This window comes from Balaenoptera ricei, chromosome 4, assembly GCF_028023285.1.
Source record: "Balaenoptera ricei isolate mBalRic1 chromosome 4, mBalRic1.hap2, whole genome shotgun sequence".
Classification (NCBI taxonomy): Eukaryota; Metazoa; Chordata; class Mammalia; order Artiodactyla; family Balaenopteridae; genus Balaenoptera; species Balaenoptera ricei.
Window position 1 is genome coordinate 87,282,958 of NC_082642.1, and position 25,972 is coordinate 87,308,929.

Sequence of the window (25,972 nt, forward strand, 5' to 3'; positions counted from 1 at the left end):
TAATGGATTGACCAACTTACTCTGAATGTGGACGCGACTCCTTATACCACGTCTGCTGCTTGACCCAAAAAAACCCCAAAGATTGAAATCCAATGCAGATGATAATCTGAGACAAGACGGAGAAGAGAAGGGCCCCAGATATAAGACCTGAAGGTGGTCTTTGTGCCACAAGTTCCTTCCAGGCAGGATTTAAACTCACTACGTTGAGAAGAAAGAGAAGAAAGGTTTATATCTAAATTCATCTGTCAGATTCATTTAGGAACATTTATTTAGGAAAAAAAAAAACCAGTTTTTCTCTAACAAATATTTAGCATGAAAAATGTTCAAAAAACAAGCCAGATGCTATACATATCTAAATAATCTGTAAAAGTAAACAATTTAGGCTTTTTCAAAAATGGCTCAGGAGCACTTTTTACATTAGTCTATTGAAGTTCAAAGGAAACACTAGTACAAGTAAAAAGAATAGTAAATATTAGCATTTATCATCACCACCCTTGTATGTTTATTTCTGAATCTTTAATTGCAAAGCTACAGTTAAAATAATACATATTTCCTCCTCTTAAGAAGATATTAACAAAGGTTTGAAGCTATATAAACATAACAGTAACATACAAAAAAAGGCTCTGATCGCTTATTAAGGTGGTCCACCAAGTTTCTCCACTGTAGTGTTTCTATTTTTCTCTTTGTAATTAATAAGTAATTTGTAGAAAGATACTAAGACACTGTAAAAATCCTGTTCCTTATCAACTTTCATTCACTAGTTGTAGCATCCACTAAAGACTGTCAAACTCAGTGGTTCTCAACCAAGGTGATTTTGGCCCCCAGAGAACATCTGGCAATGTCTGGAGATATTTTTGGGTGTCACAAATGGGGGAGTGTTACCGGCATCCAGTGGGTAGAGGCCAGAGATACTGGTAAGCATCCTATGACATACATAGTAGTCCCCCACAGCTAAGATGTAGCCGGCCTAAGATGTCAGTAAGACAAGGGTCTTTCCATAGTATAAGCCAATCATTCCTTCTGTATTATTAGTTAGCATTTTACTGTAAGGAAGAGCTTTCCCTTCTCTCCCAATCACTTATTTATTTCCAGTATGGACTTATGAATTTTCATTTGATTAAATAGATCATATCTCATTACAATTATTATTTATTTTGATGTTAACATCACCAATACTGAAACAAATCAACATCTTGTCTCCTTATATGATGTACTCAGGAGGACACAGCATCCCTTCTTTGGTATTCCTGCCAAGAATGCATAGCCTGAGTCTAATGAGAATATATCAGACAAACTCAGATAACTGGATTATCTTCTTTCGTAAATGTCAACGTCAAGAAGCCCCCCCAAAAGGCTGACATACTATTCTGGATTAAAGATGACAAAAGAGATATGATAACTAAATGAAATTTATGAGCCTAGACTAGATCCTGGGCTAGAGGACTAGTGGGGGGGAAATAGGCAGAAGGGACCTTATTGGAACACATAACGAAACCTGAATATGGGTATGGATTAGGTAAAATTGTATGTGTTAAATTTCTTGAACATTATAACTGTGTTTAGCTGTATAAGAAAATGACTTTGTTTAGGGCAATATATACTAAAACATTCAGAGGCAAAGGGTCATGATAACATAAACATATTCTCAAATATTTCAGAAAAAAATGGAGAAAGAATAAAACAAATGGGGCAAAATATAAACAACCACTAATAAAAGAACATACTTACAGGGAAAATGGAGAGATATGCACTGTGTTACAACTGTTCATGTAAATTTACCAAAGTTTAATAAGCCACATCAGAATTTCATATGCTTTAAAAACAATAACAAAGCAAAATACTCACTTGTAAATACCACTACCAAAATGATTGCCAGATCAATGAAGAGAAACTGGAAGTCTCCTAGGTTACTTAAGATCTAGAGAAGGGATTTTTTAAAAATAGTTAGCGTTCAGGAACTATTTTTATAGCACCACTTTTATACCATTTCCCCCTGGTTTTATTAGATTTTTCCTCCCTGGTTTTAAATGACAACTTCAAAATGACACTTGGACATGCTTAAAAATTGAACAGATTTGCCTTTAAATTAGTGAAATATAACATATTTGCAAAATTCAATTTAATATATTAGTATAAAAAGTAGCTCCAAAAAATTCATTCAATAAAAACCTTTAAAAGTTTTTTGGCAAAAAGAAAACACAAAATTCTACTCACAAAATTTGAACATTCTTGAAAATTAGTATCCTGAAGCTTCCTTAATATCTAACACCACCTCTCCTGATACTTTCCACAAATGGTAAAAGGGGATAGTTTCACAGAGACTCCTTGGGATCTCACCAATGTTCATTTAGAGAAAAATCTAAAGTGAGATCACTTCAACTACAAAATCTATGGAGTACCTAGGGATATCACTTGTTTATACAAGTCCTAAAAGTCCTAAAACTACAGCTGAAACATCTTTTCTCATTCTGGCCTTTCCTTATAAATGTATAGCAAAGTTAACTGCAATTCTAAAGTACGTCACAGCTTGACATTTTGAAGAGTTCTTAAAAAGATGTCCAATCTGCCCTAAAGGCAAAAAAAGAACACAATCATCTTTCATTCACAAGGCTGAATCCACAGTTGTTGGCCTTAAGGAAAATGCTATTCCAGATTAATGAGATTTTCAATTTGCTACTCGAAATACAGTAAACTAAAGGAATATTTACAGATGCTAGTTATTTAAGTTCCACAATTAATGGATGCATTCAAACTGAAACATATATGCTCAATATCTTAATTTAAATGTCTTAACACTAAATACCATCTGTTAGCAATGTCAGTACTCACAGAATACAGCAGAGTAACACTGAAGTACTGTATAATGCTGTACAAAGCCATAAATTTAAACACACAGAAGGAAGTCATTAAAGCAGCACGGCCTTCCCTGTGAAAACAATTGTTGGCATGTGAACAGAAGTATTCTAAATGCCTCCTCCAAAACCACAATTATATCTTGACAGATGAACATCAACATTCAACCGTTACAACAAAGCACTTTTCTACCAAAAGAACTTAGCCAAAGCAGAACTGGAAGAAATGAGGAGTAGCAATCAATCTGTTGCTAAAGAGTTATAGATCAAATACACTAACATACCATTAAAACAAATTCAAATTACTTTCTATGACTTTTTTTTTTTTCTATATTCTTAGAGCAAGCTACAAAAAGATAATGGGAAGTCTTTCAATGTATACTACCTGATAAGGTTTGGCACACAGGAAATACTAGGAGTTTTGGAGGTAAAGGGAGATGCCACCGAAGCCTCGAGCTCTGATAAGGAAATGCCTCCATGTGCCCTCTTCAGAGCCTAATGGTTTGAAGAATAAAATTACTTGCGTTTTGTGCATGTGATTTAGGCCACAGAAAGAACTACAAATCACAAAATCTATACTTACACCACAATCATTTGCACCATCACCGCACATCCCAACAAAGTAACTAAGAAACAAAAATTATGTTAAGATTTTGATTAACTTCTAAAAACATACAACTTTTAACTTAAGATTTCCTCCAGCACAGTATTTTGAAGAGCTGACAGACCCAGATTCCCCCAGTGGGACTAATGAATCTTTTCATTACAATGACCACAGGCATGCTGCTTTGCGAACAGCACCAGCCTGAAAGTCAAATGACCTGGGTCACTGCTCCAGTACTGTCACAAGATGGGCAACCATCAGTTTATCATTTTGGCATCTCAGTTTCCTAATCTTTACAGCAAAGATTGGGCCTGCCTAGTCTTTAGTACACTGACTTTTAAGGCTATCAGTAAAGATTTCTCCCTTAAAAACTTGAAACATAATTAGTTACTAAAAGTATGACATCACTTCTATCATTCAAGAGTGAATGAACTCTACCTCATGGATATCACCTAGAAAAGGAATGCTGGATATTGTACTTTACCTAAATAAATAAGCAGATGAGCCTCTTTCAAAGAGGCACTTACCTATCTTACAGGTGACAAGTTTATATACATGAAATATTAGTTACTTTTCTGGTTTTGAAAACAGAACTACAATTCATAAAAAATTAAAAAATAAAAACAGGGAATTCCCTGGCGATCCAGTGGTTAGGACACTGTGCTTCCACTGCAGGGGGCACGGGTTCGATCCCTGGTCAGCGAACTAAGATCCCGCATGCCTCGCAGCAGGGCCTCAAAAAAAACAAAAACAAAAACAAAATCCACCAATACTTACTCTACATTTTGCAATGCTTCTACTAACTGTGTCTTCTGATCGGGTGCCATACGAGCAAACACAGTGCCATGTAGCATCAACTGGAAAAAATATAAATTTCTTTAAAATACTGTTCACAGTGTATTCGTGTGAACACATACATAACCCAAATCACTAACCTTAGGAACAAGGTCTTGAAAATGTTCCAGTATCACCGAAAATGATTTTCCATTCATTGCAAAGTGATAACGAGTCACCTGAAGATCCTCTAAGTTATCATGGACCAATTTAATTGGAATAGCCTGTGTATAAGACGTTCAGAACACTATTTAGCCAAACCAAGTAACACAATCCTATTTTAAATATATTTGATCCAAAACTAAATTCTTTCATTTGATGTTTTACACAAGACAACTGAATGTTTAACATTTATTGAAAGTAAAAGAAAATTCAGTTTTAAGGTAATCTATCTATATTGTTTATTTAAAAAATAAAACTTAAGGAAGGCTAAATATCAGCTTCGGTTTGAAATGATCCATGAGCTAAATATTATGGACCACTTGCATCATTTACCACTACTTTTAAAATAGGATAAATATTTGGGATTCTTATACTTTAAAACTGTGCTTCTCAACTTTGGCTAAATATCAAAATTTAAACACTGAGAGACCTGCATCTGCCCCAGTTCTAATGAATCAGAGTCTCTGAGGAGATGGCCCAGGCTTCTGTTTTTGTTGAGTTTTTGTTGTGTTTTTAACGCAGATTTTTTCAGAATAAATTAAAACAAGCAAGTTTTGTAAAAGAAAATTCTACTTGACATTACCTCCGAGTCAATTGCTGATGAATCACTACTCTGTGTTAGGGTGTCTGCATAATGCCAATTTATCTTGGCAACTTTCCCATCCTTTGGAGGTAATGCTTCAGCAATAATAACTTTATCCTGAGGTAGTATCATTCCACAGTCTCTGGCCACTGAGACAGCAGTCAACATGTTGTCACCTAATTTTCAAAATATTGAAAATACATTAACATTACAACAGAAACATGAATGCATTAAACAACAAGTACTTACTGAGAATCTACTACAGTCCCCATTACTGGGCTGGGCAAAATGAAGTTAATGTATGGTCCTTACTCTTGGAGTTTAAAAATAATAAAATCAGGATATATATATATCAAAAGAAGCCTCAAATAATTCAAAAGCACATAGATACTAAATATTCAGAACATTCTCACCCACAATTTTTAAAGCCAAATACAGTCTCAATCTTTTTGAGTCATGGACTAGTGGTACCCATTCAATGCCTGGCACAGTGCTCAATAAATATTGTTGAAATAACCTGGGAGTGACTGGTAATCTGTACAAGAATATGAGAGTAGCATCACAGAAAAAAGTGAGTTACAAAAGCAAGATTACACAAAACAAAAAGATAAGCAAAGTAACAAGAATACAATCTTTACAAGACATAAAGAGAAGCAAGACAGACAACTTCTCAGTCACAAAAGGAAAAAACTAAAGACACTGTAAAGACAAGATCAAGAGAGGAAAATGCAGATGTACAGGAGAAACAGGCAAAGGTCTGGGGAGCCCACTGCTACCAGAACGGAAGGGCACTATTGTCTCTTCCCTCAATTCCCACACACTATTTCCAAGCGTGTCTTCCTATGACCTGACAGATCCTCTTGGGACACAACGCCATATTCTGTCGTGGCAGGAAAACAAGGGCCAGTGATACAGACAAAGTGCTCTGAAGCAGGATCATGAGAACCAAGAACTGCTGGGATGCTAATAAATTTGGTTACTTGAGCTATCTGGTAATAAGTATGGTATTAGATGGATCTCAGAGTCTAAAACATAAAAATGTACACAAGCCTTTTCCATATGTCTTACTGAACATGTAAATGCCATAAAGTGAATATATTAAATCTGATTATATGCTAAGAAAAAAACACTTTAAGAGCTGCCACAATTTCATACGACTAAGAAAGGAATTATCTAATATTATCCACAGTATGATAAACTGTTGATCATAACAGTATGATAAATACCAGGAGAATCATTTAGATGTAGCAGTCAAGAAAGAAACCAAAAACTGGCTCTTTTCACTGTTACACACAATGATAAATGTACTATCTTATATATAAAAATATAACAAATATCTATTAATCATTTTCCATATATGTGGCACAGTTCTAAAAATTATAGACAATCTCAAAATAAGTAAATCATATTCTTAACCCTCAAGAATCTTATATCCTAATAGAGAAAACAAATCTACAAATAACTAACACAAGGCAGAGTAAAACAACTGCTATAAGAAATATATGATTAAAGAGAGATAACAAAAAAGAGCACAGTTAAATATTTACAGTGTGCCTTTCACTAGTGTATTATACTTATTATAAACAGATTTGCTAGACCTCCAAAGTGTATTGTAAAGTTGTCCTCTATCTTGGAAAAGTATTCAGAGCTGAAATAGGGCAATGTAAGATGGAGCAACTATATAATAAATTTACTTACCTGAGTTATAGGATAATAGTGCGGTATTCGATGGAGCTATATATCAACAGTAATAAGTATGCTTTTATAACTAACTGATCATTCCTCAATATTAGACAACCTGAACTTTAAGAGTCACACCCGATTTTTTTCTGTGTCCTTTTATAAAGTCTAACCTGTGACCATGACAGTGCGAATGCTGGCTTTATGCAAATCTTCAAGTACTGCAGGGGTTTCCCGCTTTAATTTGTTCTGCATTATAATTAATCCCATAAAATCCATGTTGTTCTCAATGGCATCTCTGCAGAAAAAGAAATTTTAACATAATGATTTAGTCATGAGAACAGGCATTTGTTCATTTTATGTTGATAAGGCAATTTAAAATAGCCATAAATTATAAATTAAAACATTTTATATGCTGAATAAACCATAAATGTATAAGTTTATGAGTTCGATCTCAACGAACTTAAATCTGAAAAAACGATTCCCAAGAAATATATTTTGAAATTAAATTTTACCTTTGAAACATGGGTATATAAAGATCCTTAGGAAATGTATATCTTTGTCTAAGACACTAAATACTTCTAGTACTAAGGAATATTCATCTTGTATCCTACCTACAAAATGAATGACCATAAAATATATCTATTTTTTACCGTCCCCCATCGAACATACTCTAATTTAAATGTTAAGAGAAAAGGAAAAACTGTACACAGGCACATTCAATAGTTATACTGGATTCATTATCAAGTCTTTGAGGAATTTTATAAAACTCTTGATCAAATTCTTGATGCTGGAAGCATGATACAAAAACTATTAGCAGTCCAACAATGAGATCTACTCAGGATCCAGAGATGGGTCTTTTAGAATATTAATATTCAATAGTTATCAAAATGCTATTCCTTCAAATAGTTGATTATCTACTGTGCACCAAGTACTACACTCATCACTGGGAGGTCAAAGATGAAAAGGCATGATCTCTACTCTCAAGACCCTTTTGTGGGGAAACAGACATGCAAGCAAAGGGATCATGCAAAAATAATATGTGCTTCACCACTACAATGGAGATGAAGTCTGTTCAGTGACAGCTGCATTCTTAAAAAAATCTAAAGCTATCAAAATTATATCACAGAAATATTCTTTTCAATGGTGAAAATGGGGTTTGAAGTTAGGGACCAAAATTTCAGACTTGCAATAACCAAGTGGTTTTTCTACACAAAATTCAAAATAAGGGTGCTTAAGTAAACAGTGACAAAATCTAAACATCTTTGAAATTATATAATTATACAATGGGTGGTAAAGATATTAAAGAATAGTTAGAAAACTTAATACGAATTATACTGCTGGTGGTAACAGGAGAAATAAGCCTTGAAACCTGAAAATACATTTCAAAGCACAAAGCTGTACCAATGTGAAACTACTGGGTCAAAGCTCTGTAACCGTTTTCCTGTGAGGTTCTAGTTTCTGGCTGCAGCTGGTTTCCTAACTCTCCTAGGAATGATATAGGTCATGGAAATCTTGCCCTCTAGTTAATGAATAGTACAATATTCAAGATATACAGGTTCAAGTTGTAAGAGAAATGCCAAAACCTGTTCCTACAGGTAGAATGGAAACACAGAGAAGATCTTGGTTGAAAGATGAGGAAGGGAAGTAGAGAGAGAGAAGGGCTGATAGGGAGGGTAGGGTATTCTGCGCAGACGGAACAGCCTGTCCAAGGCACAGAAGGATGCCTGAAAGACAGGCTCAAGAACCACAGGCAACTCAGTTCTCAGTCTTTAAGGTGGGGGAGGAGAGGTGGTAAAAGGCAAAGCCGTAGAGAAAGACAACCTTAATGTTCCCTTCATAGGAATTAGGGTATAATATTTTACATGTGTGGCTCCCAATCACACATATGCATCAGATCATTTGGTTGCCGCTGTTTTTTTTTTTAACGTCCCTGCTTAGACCAAATTCCCCCAGTATTTTGTTTTAATAGGTAGAATTCCTGAAGTTTTTTTTCCTTTTAGTTATTATTTGGTTATCCACTCCACTCCTTTAGTTCTCATTCAGAAAAACAGGATTGTACTATAAACACTGTCCTACCCTTTTCACATAATGCGCTTAGAATAATTAACAGAAGTATTCATACTTCAGGATTTAACCACTATCATATCATGTTATTTATACTATTTAAATTTGAACCTTATGCTCACATAGTAATACTTCTTTAGGCTGGATTCCTAGAATTGTACTTGCTGGGTCAAATTGTATAAGCAAGTTGAGATTTTGATAGGTACTATGCATGTTCTTTACAAATTTACAATAGTGCAGTAGCAGTACGTTGTTAAAATTTTCTCAAGCCTTCTCTAACACTTGATATCATCAATCTTTTCAATTCTGTAAACTTTAAGAAAGAAGTCATGTCTTGCTGTGGTTTAATTCTGTAGTTCCCCAAGAACTGAAGTGTCTTATCACTTTCATGTGTTCAGTGGCCATTTGCATGTCTTTTTCCGATAATTATCTGTTTGAATCATTTACTTTTTTTTTTTTTTAACTAAGTATGTGTTCTGTTGTTTATTTCCTGATTCATATTCTTGCTTGTGAACTCCGCCGGTAGATGATGGGGAGTTATTTATAAGAATTCCAGGTAGAAGACTAGTATTAGATTTGAATGTTAAAGAGCTCTCTGTAGACATAGCGTGGTACACAGGTTAGATATAGGAAAGACTGGAGAAAAGAGCTGAGTCCCTGAATTAGAGACAATGGTAGCGGGGAGGGGATGTGAGAAGAAAAGTCTATGTGATAGGCAGAATTAGCAGGATAGCCAATAAATATTTCTTTCTGCTTACAAAATGCTAGGTACCCCATGAAATATTCCTAAACAAAAGTGTTATCTTCAAAAGGTCAGTCTGTATCAGTTATAGTAAAAGTGACAATCCTTGAATGTGAAACCCATAGCTATAACTGGAAATAAACGTGACGCTGGTAATGGCCATCTGAGCTTTGCGGGTGAGGGTGGGGGGTGTGGTTATTGTGACTCATGATACTTGGTTTCAGCTACTGGGCAAAAGCAAGTACAGGTGACCCTTGAACAACACAAGTTTGAACTGTGTGGGTCCACTTACACACAGATTTTTTTCAATAAATACTATCGTACTACAAGTTGAATCCATGAGGCAGGTCCTGGAGCCAATCCCCTACAAATACCAAGGAATAACTAGATCACTGGGGAAAAATAAACTTCTGTAGAATTATGTTTATTTACCAAAAACATAATTATGTTCCTAAAACATGCCTGACACATAGCAGGCACTCAATAAATATCTAACAAATAAACTAAAAGTAGTTCCAGAGGGACTTCCCTGGTAGCGCAGTGGTTAAGAACCCGCCTGCCAATGCAGGGGACACGGGTTCGAGCCCTGGTCTGGGAAGATCCTACATGCCGCGGAGCAACTAAGCCCGTTCGCACAACTACTGAGCCTGTGCTCTAGAGCCCGCGAGCCACAACTACTGAGCACGTGTGCCTAGAGCCCGTGCTCCCCAACAAGAGAAGCCACCACGATGAGAAGCCCGCACACCACAACGAAGAGTAGCCCCCGTTCACCACAACTAGAGAAAGCCCGCGCGCAGCAACGAAGACCCAACACAGACAATAAATAAATAAATAAATAAATAAAATTTTTTAAAGGTAAGGTAGCTTTAAAAAAATAAAAGTAGCTCCAGAGAGTTGTACTTTTATCTCAATTGCCTAAAACAAACATTGAACTGTTACATATTTGCATATATCCAATAAATATTTAATAAATAAATAGTAATTGAATATAAATTATTGTACAAGACTTTTATAAACATAAATGATGCCTTATTGGAAAAACTGTAGAAAAACCATTCATCAACCTTACCTGCTAATATTCTGCACTTTATGCCATGTCAGTTTTGACTCCAATTTTCTGTGTGCAAGAGCAATCACACGGAAGCCCTGTTTGGTGTAATTTTCTAAAACTTTTTCAAAATCAACAGGAACTTTTAAGAAGGAGAAAATAAAGGTCATCATTAGAATTGTGACTACAAGCTTACACAAATACCAGAATCTCACTCAAAGCCTAGCTGCTTCCTTACCTGTTTCGGGTTTACAAAGACCGGCAATGACCTCCGGCGCCCCTTTCACGTAGGCGTCCATCTTCCTGTCCCCTAGCACCCTCGCAACCACACTCATACGTTGCAAAGCAGAAGAAAATGGGAACTGGCGAACAATTCCTATCTCATAAATAGCCTATGTAATTTCAAAAGATGCACAAACCATTTATTAAGAATTAAAACAGACATACAAGTATATCTACTATAACTCAATTTAAAAAAAAATTTTTTTAAAGATATACTTAGGCAACAAGTAAACATTCTTCACTTACTGGAAGTTCAAACAGCTCCTAAAAATAAAACAATAAAGAAAAGAATAAAGTAATAGTATAAATTAAGTCCATTAACACACTCAAGCTAAAAAAATTTTAACTACACATCCACAAAACATTATTTGGAAAACAGTAAGGAATTCTGAGTATTTCAAAGTCAGGTTTTAAGATTGCTTCTTTACCACCTCCCATTTCTTAAAAAAGTATATTCTTGAGTATTTTAAAACACTCTGCTACCCTAGAAGTATTAACATATTAAGTTCTAACATAAACTAATAGGAACATATTTAAAAATTAACCTAAAAATAAAGCCTTTCACGTACTCTTTTTATTAAGTCCCAGGAATACCAATGCAATTTAAAAGGCTTAACCACCATGCATCTAAATCACAAGGCACTAAGCCACTCAGTAAATGGGAAAAAAAGTAATAGTACTGAGAATTGAATCTCAATGTTTTACACAGAAGGCCTGCAACACACCAGGTGTAGTTTCTGATAAATGCAGTAAACATATTCATATCTCTATTAGAGTTAGAAAAAGGACATGTGACTTCATCTTCCAGCAATATTTTAAAATGAGGACAAAATGTGAGCACCAACAGTATTATCTAGCTTAAAACAATTCTGCACCATTTCTTGGTTTCCTGCAGGTGTAGATTCAGGAAGCAGCTGTTTTGGAGGACGAACCACAGTGGGCATAATTCGATTATGAAGTGCTGTTTCCTCTTCAGTTGCTTCTTCCAGAATCTGAAAGAAAAATATTCAAAGTATTGATTCATGAAATTCATAAATTCAATTCACTGGTTCCATTTTAAAATGAAACGTTAGGCTATCTTCAGTTAAGTTAAAAAAAAAAAAAAAGTAAAACAAAATATAAACAAAGCTACTTAGTTAAAGTCCTAGCAACCCATGGGAGAGGGGAGGCAGAGGTCAGTAAAGAAATAGAGAAAAACTTCTCTAATTTTGCTCCTACAACCAGTTGGGTTTAAAGACTACTTCTGCAAGATACAGAAGGTCCTTGCAGTTCCAAAAATTGTCAGTCTATCATCCAGGGATTCCTTTCTGCTAACAGAAGAGGATTCAAAAATATGTGGCGCTCAGATACGGTTAGCAGAAGCACTGGGTCAAGAGCACTCTGAGGAACAAAGATGTGAATTTAGTTTCCCAGCTTGAATATGTCTAATTGAAGTACTACTATCCTAACTCCCTGAAATTTAATTTTAAAATATTTCTGGTGAAAAATTCAATCAAAAACTTGTATTAAATACATGCACATGACAAACAATAAACTAATTTGGCTCTATAAGTGAAGGAATCATCAATGGGAAAATGACGGGGAAAAGAGCTATGTCCAATTAGCCAATTTTACACAGTTCTTAAGAAACATTTTAACACCTCTGAAATTGGGGTGCATCTTACATGGTATTAATCACATAATAGTAGTGCCCAGTTATGTAAAAACGTTCCATAGATACTCTGTGTTAAGATCAAGCATCAAAGCATCTCAGTCAAAAAAGCATGCTATTATACAAACTTACTTATTTAGCCCACTTTCTAAAAGAGTCACATACAGAACAAAAAATCTACTGAAAATCTATTCAGTTGGAGAACAGCTTTAGAGAATATCAGAGATGAATCAGCTGTACTTTGTTTTACTCCTTATAAATGAAGTGGGTCTCCTTTAAGGAATTAAATTTAATGAGTATTTATTGTGGGCTTTCAGAAAATGACAGAGCACTTCTTCCTTCATCTCCCTCCCTTTCAAAACACTAACAAAACACAAAAAAAGAAATAACCCTGTAAAAGTAAACAGAAAGCAAAGCAAGGAGAACCGAAACATATTGATGGATACAGCAATGAAGGAAATAGTAGCCCAGAATAAACACAAAAGGACATACAGGAGAGGTGGGAACATTTCTTATCAGTCAGAATAGCTGAGCAAAGCAGAAAGAAACAAAAAAAACCCCAAAAAAACCCAGGAGTCATGCTCTAGAGATACGAACTACCTACCTGAGAGGAGGAAGGGCTGCTAATATGAGGGGCAGCATTCCAAAGTACTGCGTGTGCAAGCATTGGGGGAGTGGGCGAGGAAAGCAACCTAAAGACTACTTCTGCTCCCCTGAAACTGAAGAATGCCTGCTGAAGGGGCCCCACCCTCAGTACACAACAGGTTCCCCCAGTCAGCCTTCCCATTCAGGGAAGACACATCTCAGGAAAACAGACCAACATACATATGAACAAGGATGAAAACCTTGTTGCAGCTACCCAGAACTATCAAATCAGACCTTCATTCTTAAATATAAAAGTACCATCAAGATGTATAACGAAAACCTAAAGCATGAAGGAGATGTCAATGACACCTCAATTTTTTCTAAAAGCATAAAGGAGAAGATTAATATAGGAAGCGGGGGAAGAAAACCTGACCCAGAGAAAATTAAAAATTCAGAAGCAAGAAAGGAACTTTAAAAACAAACTATTATTACATCTATAGAAGAAGAACAGAGAAAACAAACCAGAGAACACAAGCGAGCACTCAGAAATTAAAATAATCAAGGACAAAACAAACAGAAAGAAGTGAACAGACAGAAACCTCTGCGCATGCGTGTGTGCGCGCATGTGAGAGTAAGGACACAGGAAGTAGTATGTGGATGGGGACAAAAGAACACTGAAGACACATGCCCACTCTATACTTCTGCCCTATGGCCAACGAACTGTGTCACTGAGATCTTCTTACTGACTTAGACCTACTGCCTCAAGATATTGATACCCGCTTTCTCTTGTAAACATGAAGCGGGGCCCTGAGCAGGTCATCCTCTATTAAAGGTCGTTTGAATGAGTCAATTTAACTAAAACAGACTTTTTAGACAATTATAAATATCTCTCCAGTGATGAATCTTTAGAAATTACATAGTTTCTTTTATGGTACAAGATAGACCATTGTCAAAACAATGTGAAGAAACAATTCTTCTGCAAGTTAATTTTTACTATTTTCCTAAAGTTAATTAATCGTACTTTAAAACACTGAACTTACCCATCCGATGGCTTCAAACATCTTCAAATCAAGTGGATCACCAGAAAGCACTCCTTCAATCTTTGTAAGCGAATGACAAGTAGCCATACAAGCAACAAACTGAGACTTTACCAACATCTCATTGCAAACCTTTTCTTCTGGCAAAAGAAAACTATATAGAAAATGCACTGAATTAGATTCATAAATCCCAAGACTGAAGACAATAGTCTAACAGGCCTTTTCAGGTTTTATTATTTTGAAAAGTAGAAATAAAATGTTTGCATTTATGCATGTATTAATTTTCACTATAGATTGACATTCAAAAACATTTTCTTCCATGAAAATTATTATACCTGACTAAAATACAGTATTACCTTAGATTCTGAATAACTAGACCAGACATTAACAGTATAGAAAATACTACATACTAAACAATAATTAAAACTCCTGCCTATGGACACATGGCAAATTAGAACACATAAAACTCTCTTGTAGAAACATAAAATGAATGTGTAACGCATTACCTTTCAAATGCAAAACTGGGCTCATAAGAAAGAAAAGGAAAATTTCAAGTGCCGGAAACAGGGAAAGGAAAACCAGAGGGGTATGACCTTAAACAGATGCTGTGACTGTCTGGGGGAGAAGGAAGAGGGAGGAGAGCCATCTCAGTACCCTTAAGGCCTTGGGTTTTAATAACCACATGGGGAACAGGAGACAAAGTCATGGCCACATACAAAGTGGGGAGTTGGAACTGAGAGAATCCCTCTCACCTAAGATAGCCAGTGCTCTTGAAGAACTACACCCTTGGAAAAAGAGTATACTAGAAAAAATTTACCCACAGACAAAGGCATAACTAAGAATAAGCTTACCTCTTTTCCCCCACCCAAAGTTCAAGAAAATAGTTAATATCTATATAACATATTTACTATGCATTAGGCACTGTTCTGAGAACTTTAAATTTATTTGACTCCTCTCATCCTTATACCACAGGAAGGTGTTTTATTATCCCCATTTTATAGATGAGGAAACCGAAGCAGAGTGGTTAAGTGACTTGCCAAGTCACAGCATACAAGTGGCAAAGCAAGGATTGAAACACAAGAGGTCTGGTGTCAGTACCTAAACTCTAAACCATTATGCTACTCAGGATGGCATTTGGGCTTGAATATATGTTACTGCCTGGCCTAGAAATCCCCAAGTTATGAAAGTAACATTACAGCTTGTCTGGCACCACTGACACTACTTTTGGCCAAAGTCTAAACTCTCTAGAGAGGAGCTCCCACAACATAGCCACAAAGGAGACTCACAGAAAAATCCTGCTAAGGATGAGCCCATAATTTAAAAACGAACCAGGAAACAATTCTCACGACTCAACAGACAAAACAAAGACAGAATTAGAATTCCATAAACTTGAGATAATAGAATGGCAATCTGAAAGAATGCAAAGAAGGCATTTTAAAATTACAGACTTAGAAAAAGAACAAGACACCATGGCGGGCAAAAGGGGAGAGGCAGATTTGGAAAGAACCGAATGAAATTTCTTGTCCAGGGTATGGTTAGGATTCCCAGGTGGAGAGAAAACAAAGAATGGGGGAAAAGCCATAATGGAACAGACAGAGGCTGCAAATTTTCCAGAATTTAGGAAAAGCATGAATCTTTGGAATCAAGAAGCAAAATGAGTACTGCACAAACAAAAAGATCATGGTAAAATTGCAGAAATCAAGCATAAAGAAGTATTTTTTTAAACAAAGTAGAAAAAAAAATTACTAAAGAAGACTAAGACTTCTCAATAGCAGTAACAAAAGAAGTTAGGAGAAATGGAATAACACCTCCAAGGTGCTGAGGGAACACAGCTGTCAAACTAGGAATCTATACAGTTAACACCATCATTCAAGAGACAGAACAACTACTAATGAATGTAGTTACGGAAGATGGCAATTTAATCCAGAGGAATGGGATACAAGAAGCAATGGTTAGCAAAGATATCCATAAACCTAGGTAAATCCTAGCATGCAGACTGTATAAAACCAAAATCATAATCATAAAATGTTATGCAACAAATACATATAAAAAGGGAGGTGAAAGTAAAAGTAGTGTACAGTGCATGGGTTTTGGGGGGGTTTAGAAACTAATAAAGACACCCATGGACTTTAGACTCTAAATATGAATATTAATAACTTAAGGACAAGTAGTAAAAGATTAGGATGTATAAATTCTGAGAAAATGAGAGAAATATGAGAAAATGTGTTTGGGAATTGGGGTGAGGGATGGTAGAAATAATTTCAAATATATCTGAAATCACAATAAATGTGAACACGATGGCAATAAATGTAAACGTAAAGATTGAAAAGTAAAGAGATAGAAAAAAGATATACGAGGCAAACATTAGGCAAGAGCAAGCTGGTGTATAACTATACAAATATTAGATGAAACAGAATTTAAGGCAAGATGCATCGTTAGGGATAAGTAAGGTCACAATGTGACACACTACTTACCAAGAAGATGTGACAGCTCTGACATTACATGAACCAAACAATAGTCTCTCAGACTGTATAAACCAAAATCCCAGACTTTTGAGAAAGAAAAAATAAAAAGTGGCATAAACACAACTATAGTAGTAAAACTTTTAAGCATCAAAGACAGCAAAAACAAAGTAAAAAGATGCAACAGAGACTGGTGAAATATATTTAATGTATAGTACTGAAAAAGATGATCACCCAGAAAATACAAAGGACTTCTACCAAGTGAATAAGATAAAGACAAACAACACCATTAAAAAAATTAGGATATAAACTGACAATACAGAGAATGCTAAATGACCCTCCTTCCAAAAATGGAAATACGCTCAAACTCCAAACAAAGAAACTCTGAACAAAGCCACAATGAAATTCCATTTCCTATCTATCCATTTGGGAAAATTAGACGTCTGACAATGGTAAGTTTGGCAAAGATATGGAGCACCAGGGTCTCTTACCCACTAAGGGAGAGAGTGTAGGTTAGCACCATCACTTAGAGAGCAAGTAGACGGTACCTACTAGAGCTGTGGCCATGCATGTGCGGTATGACCCAGCAATGAAACTTTTAAGAAGCTGGTTTACTGAAACTCAACCACATGCTCACAGAAGTTGTGTGCCTAAGAATTTTAATTGCGACACTGTTTGTGAAAGTGGAAGGAAAAAGGGAGAAAAAATGAAACTGTCCCTTAGCTGAAGAACAAATATTATGGTTTAATCACATAACGGCATACTAAACAACAGTTAAGATTAATAAATTGGATCTATACATATCAACATGGATGAATCTTGAAAACAATGTTATGAGGCAAAAAAGCAGCAAAACACATACAGTACATAACAGTTGTGTATATTTATTTATAGACAGATCTTGTTTATGGGTAGATATATATGAAGTAAAAATACAAAAACATGCAAAGATAACAACACAACTTCAAAATGGTGGTAGGGGTAGAAAAAGGGATAGGTTAATACTTTAGCAATATCTGTAATGTTTTAAATCTTTTAGGAGATCTGAAGCAAATATGGCAAAATGTCAACTGTATAATCTTAGTGGTGGGTACATAGCTATAATATTACTTTCTATATATTTGAATGTTTCATATAATAAAATATTTATTAAAATTAACTAAAATAAATGATCAAGTCTAGCTAATAATTACCGTGTATTTTCCACTCGTTGAATCCCCCAAAGATCTAAACCATCTTCAGTAAGAGTTCCAGTCTTAAAAAAAAAAAAGCACACATTTACAAAACCATGAAAAGGTATGCTGCATCTACATAATGGAGTGCAATACAGCTGTAAGATGGGGAGGGGGATAAGTAAGATCTCTGTCTGTGTACTAATAGAGTAACTTGCAGGACAAAAAGTGAGGAAAAGTGTGCAGAACACTCCCTATGGTATGGTTCCTCTTTGTGGGTGGGGTGGTGTAGGGGGAGATATGTGTAGAATTGTATTCTTATGTGCTTATAGTATTAAATGGTGGAACAATGCACCAATCAACCTATCAATCAATAACGGATGCCAACACAAGAGGGGGAGATTAGAGCATAGGGAGCCAAAAAACGGAAGAGGAACAAGTTAAATGACATCAAGAGGTGCAATCAGCCAAATTCAGGATATAAATAACCTGGTTTCCTCAATAACACGACTGGGAAAAAGGCAAGAAGAACAACGGTCACAGATTAATTATAACCAATGCAATCCTTATTCAGATTGACTGAAAACACAAATTGTAAAAATTTGAGATATTTTTGAGAAAGGCAGGGAAACCTGAATATGAATTGGATATTAGGTAATACTAAGGTTTGTTAAGTGTAGTAAGCAGTGATAATGGTACTGTGGTAAGTTCTGTTAAACCATTATCTTCTAGAGCTATATACCGAAGTATATGGATGAAATAATATAATGTCTGATGCTGCCACCTTCAAAATGAGGGGATAGTGAAATAAGATTGACAATATGTTGGTAACTGTTTAAGTTGGATAATTGGCAAATGAGGGCTTATTATACTTGCATCTTTTTCTCCACTTTTGTGTCTGCTTAAAAATTTTAAAAACATTTCCAAAAAAGATTAAGCAAAATTTTAAGTAAAAATTTCTTAACAGATTCATATAAAACACAGTCATGGGATACGACTTTTTTTTTTCTCTTGATAAAATACATCTCATATTTTTTTCTTTAATAATGAAGGTGCACAAAAATCAAATTCTTATCATGTTAGTTACCCAGAAGAGACAGATGGAAAGTTTTCTGATGAAGGTTTAATTCTCTAAACTTTTAGGAAAACTAATTTCAGGTGAGGAAAGAAGAACCCTTTGTAAGAGGCAAGGTATATTTCACACAGGTACAAAATTTGTCATTTTCACATAAAATCATATAATCAGTGTCTTTCATAATTTTGTAACACATTCAATGAAATCATAGAGCAAACACTAAATGTATACTTTACAGCAATAACATTCCAGTAACCATATCTGTATAGAGCCTATTCTGTTAAAAAGATCAAAGAGCAGATAAATTTTACTACTACAACTATAAGGCATAATTCTGGGTATGAATGGTCAGTCAATTGCAGATTTGGGCAAATAAGCAATATCCAAAGTATTAAAAATTGAAAAAATAATGAGAAGAAATAATACAAAAATGATGCATGTGCCAAGTAAGTTAAAAAAGAGAAAAATCAGAACATTTCTTTTAAAACGTGTGCAGGGCTTCCCTGGTGGCGCAGTGGTTGAGAATCTGCCTGCTAATGCAGGGGACACGGGTTCGAGCCCTGGTCTGGGAAGATCCCACATGCCGCGGAGCAACTGGGCCCGTGAGCCACAACTACTGAGCCTACGCGTCTGGAGCCTGTGCTCCGCAACAAGAGAGGCCGCGATAGTGAGAGGCCCGCGCACCGCAATTAAGAGTGGCCCCCGCTCGCCACAACTAGAGAAAGCCCTCGCACAGAAATGAAGACCAACACAGCTAACAATAAATAAATAAATTTAAAAAAAAACCAAAAAAAGTGTGCAAATTAGTTGATAAAGAATACAGAAACCATTAATCTAAATACTTTAGACTTACAAAGCTACAAAGTGACCTTTGAGAATGATTATGACATTGAACCAACCTTGTCAAAGCAAACAAGATTCAGTTGTCCACAGATGTTTATCCTTTGGGGACTGATACAGAAAATACCCACTTTTTTCAGTCTTCTTTGGGCATACACAACGCCAGCAGTCATTGCGGCAGGAAGTGCAGGCGGCACAGTAATTGTAATGATATCAAGAGACTCAATAATTATATCCCCAACTTCTACCTACAGTTAACATAAAAATAAATGTCAGACCCCCACTATTAAATATTTATTAACCCAATGGGGGGTATTTCTTTAGTGAAAGGTCTATAAACCATTTTTAATCTTATATATAATAACTGTGTATGTATATTCATGTATTAACTATCTATAATTTTTTCCCCTTAAGAGATTCTGCAAAATGGAAAGCTCAATGAATTGTCAGTGGACTGTGGAATGAGAGCTATTTTTAAAGCTAATTCTTACTTTAATAGCCCCATATACTTCATACACTACATACTTCAAAGTCAACAAATATTATCAGATATTGACTCTTACTACTACGCTAGTCTCTATAGGGGATAGAAAAAAGAAATTTGACAAGGTCCCTTAGAAATACCTTCAATTCAGTAATCACAAATAATTTTAATGCTGTATATAACAGAGGTTAAAAAAAGAAAAAATAAAGCTTTTGGTGAGTATGGGATCACTCCTCCCTTTTTTAAAGTAACTAGACAGCAAATAAAAGATCATCTAAACCAGAGCTGATCAAAACTTTCTGCTTTCATGGTGATGTTCTAGATCTGTACCTTCTAACATAATAGCTACAAGTCTCATATGGCTTTTTTTTTTTAAGTTAAATTAATCTAAATTAAATTAAAATTTTAATTTTTCAGTCTCACTCACTAGCTACATTTCAAATCTTCAAGAGCCACACGTAAATCAAACTAAGAATCAAACTCTATTAACGGTCCCATGTACATACCTCATTTAAAATGCTATTGATAATAGTGTAGATAAACCCAATGCCAGCCACCGCCACAAGACACAGTAGAAATAAGTAGGCATCTCTGTAGAGTTTAAAATCAGTTGGTTTGGGATACAATATGGAGCGGACAAGCTGTCCTTTGGAAGTACTAAATCCTTTCAAAAAAATTAAAGAAGAAAATGATTATATAGTATTTTTATAAGAAAATGAGAATTCTCTCTCAAAACAGAATCTCTTTTTAAGCATTCGATAGGCTTCAAATATGCTAAACCATGCAAGACAAGATTAAATATTTTCTACCTGTTCTAACAACTATGGCTTTGACAAGTTCTCCAGTGTAGAAACGAGTTTGAATAACAGTTGTCCCACAAAACAAAGTGTGTCGTCTATGTGTTTCTGGACTATATAATTCATCTCCCATTCCTTTTATGTCCACTGAAGGATTTGGCAAATTAGTCTTTGTCACTGGAACACTTTCTCCTTTAAAAAAAAAAATCCATAAGTTAAAGCATAGAAATCAGTATCAAACACACAAATCTTGAGTTGTTAAATATCCTAAATGTTATCATACTGTTGACAACAGTTATTAACAGTTCTCACATGTGAATAACATAGCTTAATCAATTAGCTTTTTGTCTATCAATTTCCTTACCCAGAAATATCAAATTTTGTCTTCCACAATAATTCCTGAAAGTGATCTGTGACTCAAAGGTAATCAGTTGGAAATAACTGTGCCAAGTTTCAAATAAGAAGACGAGGTTGCTACCGTTGCCTCAGCACCTGTTCTGGTATCCCTGAGAACTAACCTGGGAAGCACTCTGCAACCCCAAGCACACACAACACGTGAAGATCCACTCCTAATCCCACCCCACTCCCCGAACACAAACACACACACACACACACACACACACACACACGTAAGAAGAGAACAAGCATCCGAGCAAGGCAGAGGAGTACAGTAATTCTCTAACAATAAGAAAGAGCCAAATTCTTTTAACATTAAAATGTAGTGCTCTGTAGCATTCACACTTCTTGTGTCAAAGGCGACAGGTGTGTGGGGATATTTATGTGTATGAGTGTGTTTTAAGCCTCTTAACAGTTCAAAAATGTATTATATAGAAATCACTTTCTTGCCAGGTTGACTATGACAATTAAAAAATAGTCATGATAAGGGGCTTCCCTGGTGGCGCAGTGGTTGAGAGTCTGCCTGCCGATGCAGGGGACACGGGTTCGAGCCCTGGTCTGGGAGGATCTCACATGCCGCGGAGCAACTGGGCCCGTGAGCCACAACTGCTGAGCCTGCGCGTCTGGAGCCTGTGCTCCGCAACGAGAGAGGCCGCGACGGTGAGAGGCCCACGCACCGCGATGAAGAGTGGCCCCCCCGCTTGCCTCAACTGGAGAAAGCCCTCGCGCAGAAACGAAGACCCAACACGGCCATAAATAAATAAATAAATAAATAAATAAATAAACAAACAAACCCAAAGTTTAAAAAAAAAAAAAAAAGTCATGATAAAAAGATATATACACATAGCTGATTCACTTTGTTATGCAGCAACTAACACAACAACGTAACACAATTATACTCCAATAAAGATGTTAAAAAAATGTTCAAAGAAAAAAAATTTTTTTATTAAATTAAATTAAATTTTAAAAAAAATAAAGATATAAAGCTCTACCTCCAGATTGTGAATTTCCAAAGGGAAGTTATTTTAAAGTCTATTTCTCCCCAATTTAATAAAAATATCAACTATTCTAGTCCCACTTTTTGCACATCAAAGTAAGAAGTAAATATGCTGTGGGCAAAGGATTTCTTTCCTCTTCCCTTACTATAAAGCATTTCCTCATGTCAAAAGAATGGACAGAAGCAGGACAAGAGATATCGTGAACAACAGCATTGTGCTTTAGTATCACAGCTGAGTATAATGCAGAATTTGGTTCCCTCATAATAAAAAAGAAAATCCTTCCACAAATATCTATCACATTCATGACATTCATGAGTAAAGGATACAAACAGCACAGTTAATTGTGACATAGCTTAATCAACAACTACTTAATCCTAATATCATTATAAACAACTCATCTGGGTTTTACTCATTTAATTTAGTTTACCTGTTAACATGCTTTCATTTACAATACAAGTACCATTAATAAGTACTGCATCACAAGGCATGACTGTCCCATTTAATGGAATGACCATGACATCTCCTGGCACAAGATCTGTAGAAAAGATCTCTTCGATTTCTGAATTTAAAGAAAGAAAAGTCTGAAAAGAATATTCTTTAACTTGGAATAAAAATACAGCAAACAAAAGATCTATCCAAAGGTCACCTGATCTCAATAAGACATTAAAAATATAATGGAGTTAAATAGAAAAATCCCAATAGATGAAGAGTTTTGACAAATAAGATTATTATTCCTTAAGCTAACAAAGCATGGTGTCTAAATGTGTCAGCTAGTTTGTCCCTGGATAGGACGCCAACTGCACAGAGTTGATGCCAAGTCCCCTCTAAGCTAACAGGTAGGTGGGCTTCAACACTCATTACAACGGTGGATGCTCAATCTTAGCTATCAGCCCTCTGAGTAAACAGGTGATGAATCCACACAGGAGGCCCCCTGCAACAGGTAAATACACTCAGATTTCTGTAATCCCTTGGAAACAGATAAAAGCATTGAAATTTTAGCACTTTCTTTTTTAACAGCATTCTTTTTCTTGTTGCTACTATTTATAATCCATAATGTCTCATTGTTTTCTCAATATTCCTAAAATAGTCCCAAAATAGCTTAGATATTATTTCAAATCAATTTATAAAATAAATTAAACTTTGTCATACCTAGTTCATTATTTCCTTAGAAATTTATGTATTATATTCAAGTTAGTTAAACATTTCTTTAATGATCTTCCCAAGTAAAAGGTGGCCTTATATTTGGGCATTCTCTCTCTCTTCCCCTACCCCTTGATTTTATTAAACTAGCTTAGAAGAGACACTAGTTTCTAAGCAAAGATGGGTGAGGAGAAAACTACTGTTTGTGATGTTAGCCTGCAGGACAAATACTCTTCCCTTTCTAAAGAAAGGTAGAAGTAGCTTACGAAGCTATGAGGAAACAACTTTTAAAGAATTCTAATGCTATTTTGCATGTAGTAAGTATAATAATCTTCATTTCTTAATAAAGTCCCTTATTTTAAAAGCGTGACTCAATGCCTTAATGCCACTTGAAATTCTAACCCTCTTAGGTATACCGAGAAACTAAATATCAGTGATCTGTTGGACTATACAAAGGGGATAAGGAAGCTAAACACTGAGCAGTGCATCTGTCCTAGCATCCCCAGGATCTTCAGCAGCGGCAGAGTGGGAAGAGGAGGAGCACCAATAAGCTACACATCTAAGACTGCAGCTCGGGGAGGCAGATACTATCAGCTAGTACTCTAGCAAGTGACCAGGAAGCGCAAGGAAGAAAGCAACCTGCCAGGCCAACTTGGGTTTACACCTGGATGTAGTATACTGAGACAAGAGAATGCAGACTGATTTGGTTTTCCTGATCAATCAAAGCAGCTACTGTCTCCAAGGCCCATAATGCTGTGCTGCCTCCCCTTTATCTCCTTTACCTCTTCAATATCTCACCAAACTAATGTATCCAAAACATCACCCCTCCCTACAATCCTGCTTCTCCTCCAGTGTTTCCTATTTAATTAAATGACACCAACATCCATGCCCCAGCCTGACACCACTGTATCACCTTGCATCCAATGAATCATCAAATCTTGTTCAATGCCCACATTTAAGTATCTTTCAAACCCATCTCACCACTCTCCATCTCCACAACCCTCACCTTGATTCATTTCATGCCTTCAGTATTAATCCCCTCTAAATAAGTTTGAACATGGCAGCCAGAATGATTTTTTCAAATAGGCAAATATGATATCACTCTCCTACTTAAAACCCTTCAATGGCTTTCCACTGCCTTTTGGGAGAGTCCAAATCCCTTAACAAGCCTTAAAAGGCTGTCCACTATCTAGTTGCTGCACTGAATTTCTTTCAGTTATTACAATGACCAAACTCTCTCTAATACCCAGGCCTCTGGGCACTTAGAACCCTCCTCTATCCCTCTCTCACTCCCACCTTACCACGTTCTCCTACTTTTTATCTGTCTAATTCAATCACTTAAGAATACTTTTTCAAAGAAGGCATCCCTGACACCTACAGTAAATGAGCTCTAATATCTAACCCTGACTTCTCCCTATCATAGCATTTATCACACTTTACTGTTTCTGTTTATCATCTGTCTTTCCAACTAGACTGACGTTCAATGATGGCAAGGACTATGTCCATCCACTGTATCCTAAGAGCCTAGTATAGTATCTGTCACATTATAGAAAAATACAATTTCACATAAATGAAAGAATTTGATACAGAAACATGAGTACAAATCCAAACACACATTTTTATTCCTTATGGAAATAAGTGTATATATAAAATATATTGGGCTTGCTTCACACATTAGTGCTTAGTGGAAATCTTTTTAAATTTACTTTTCCAAGAGTAAACTGAAGTACTTACTTACCTTCATTTACTCTGCAAACTGAAACTCTCACAGTACTGTGAGCTGCCACCATGTCATGCAACATAATATATTGCTGAATCGGGGAAAAAAATTTTAACTCGTTAATATAAACTAACTCTTCAAGCTATTAGAAAGCAAGGGTAATATAAAATAAGGTAAGCTAAAATAATAAATTCATATTACTCTGCCTTTGAAAAGGTCAAGACCAAAAGATTCAAAGATCATTCAATGTTTTAGCTCAAAACATTAGACAAAATAAGAAGCACTTTAATGAGACAGCCCTGAAAACAGCAGGATCAGCCCTCCAGTATTCCAGTCTTAGATAAGCAACTATAGATCCTACAGCCTCAAAGCAGTCAAGCGATACTTTGACTCTTAAAAAGCAGCTGCCTTCCCCCACCTCAAAAAAGAGGGAAAGGGAGTACATATTCACATAACTAAAAGAATAACTGTATGGAGTACTTACTTTATACCAAGTATCATTCTACACACCTTACGTGTTATTACAAAATACAAACACAGTTGTGAAACCCATAATAAATTGGACTTACCTTTCTAATGGCATATAGGGAGCTTATAATTGATACTACAGACATAATCACAATGGCTATAGCATAGTAATAGTATTCATCTGTGCTCCACAGTATAACACTGAACAGCTGGAAAATGTAAAATGGGTTGAGAACCTAAAAAACAAGATTTTTAAGTCAAATTGAATGAGATATTTATAACCATACAGATTT

General features: G+C 35.7%; 1 protein-coding gene across 4 annotated transcripts in view; it reads right to left on the minus strand.

Moving 5' to 3' along the window:
- ATP13A3 (ATPase 13A3) overlaps nt 1-25,972 on the minus strand; it is a 79,883-nt gene that overhangs the window by 23,289 nt on the left and 30,622 nt on the right. For all 4 annotated transcript variants that reach the window (XM_059920788.1, XM_059920790.1, XM_059920789.1 and 1 more), the window contains 21 exons: nt 25,781-25,915; nt 25,230-25,302; nt 22,779-22,910; nt 20,970-21,149; nt 20,667-20,824; nt 19,736-19,924; nt 17,783-17,844; nt 14,131-14,281; nt 11,730-11,846; nt 11,101-11,118; nt 10,811-10,964; nt 10,594-10,714; nt 6,889-7,013; nt 5,036-5,211; nt 4,392-4,514; nt 4,234-4,313; nt 3,436-3,478; nt 3,238-3,347; nt 2,830-2,926; nt 1,846-1,918; nt 21-198 (listed from right to left, as the gene is read on the minus strand). In XM_059920788.1, the coding sequence (XP_059776771.1) occupies nt 21-198; nt 1,846-1,918; nt 2,830-2,926; nt 3,238-3,347; nt 3,436-3,478; nt 4,234-4,313; nt 4,392-4,514; nt 5,036-5,211; nt 6,889-7,013; nt 10,594-10,714; nt 10,811-10,964; nt 11,101-11,118; nt 11,730-11,846; nt 14,131-14,281; nt 17,783-17,844; nt 19,736-19,924; nt 20,667-20,824; nt 20,970-21,149; nt 22,779-22,910; nt 25,230-25,302; nt 25,781-25,915 (2,495 nt within the window). The remainder of the gene's footprint in view (nt 1-20; nt 199-1,845; nt 1,919-2,829; nt 2,927-3,237; nt 3,348-3,435; nt 3,479-4,233; nt 4,314-4,391; nt 4,515-5,035; nt 5,212-6,888; nt 7,014-10,593; nt 10,715-10,810; nt 10,965-11,100; nt 11,119-11,729; nt 11,847-14,130; nt 14,282-17,782; nt 17,845-19,735; nt 19,925-20,666; nt 20,825-20,969; nt 21,150-22,778; nt 22,911-25,229; nt 25,303-25,780; nt 25,916-25,972) is intronic.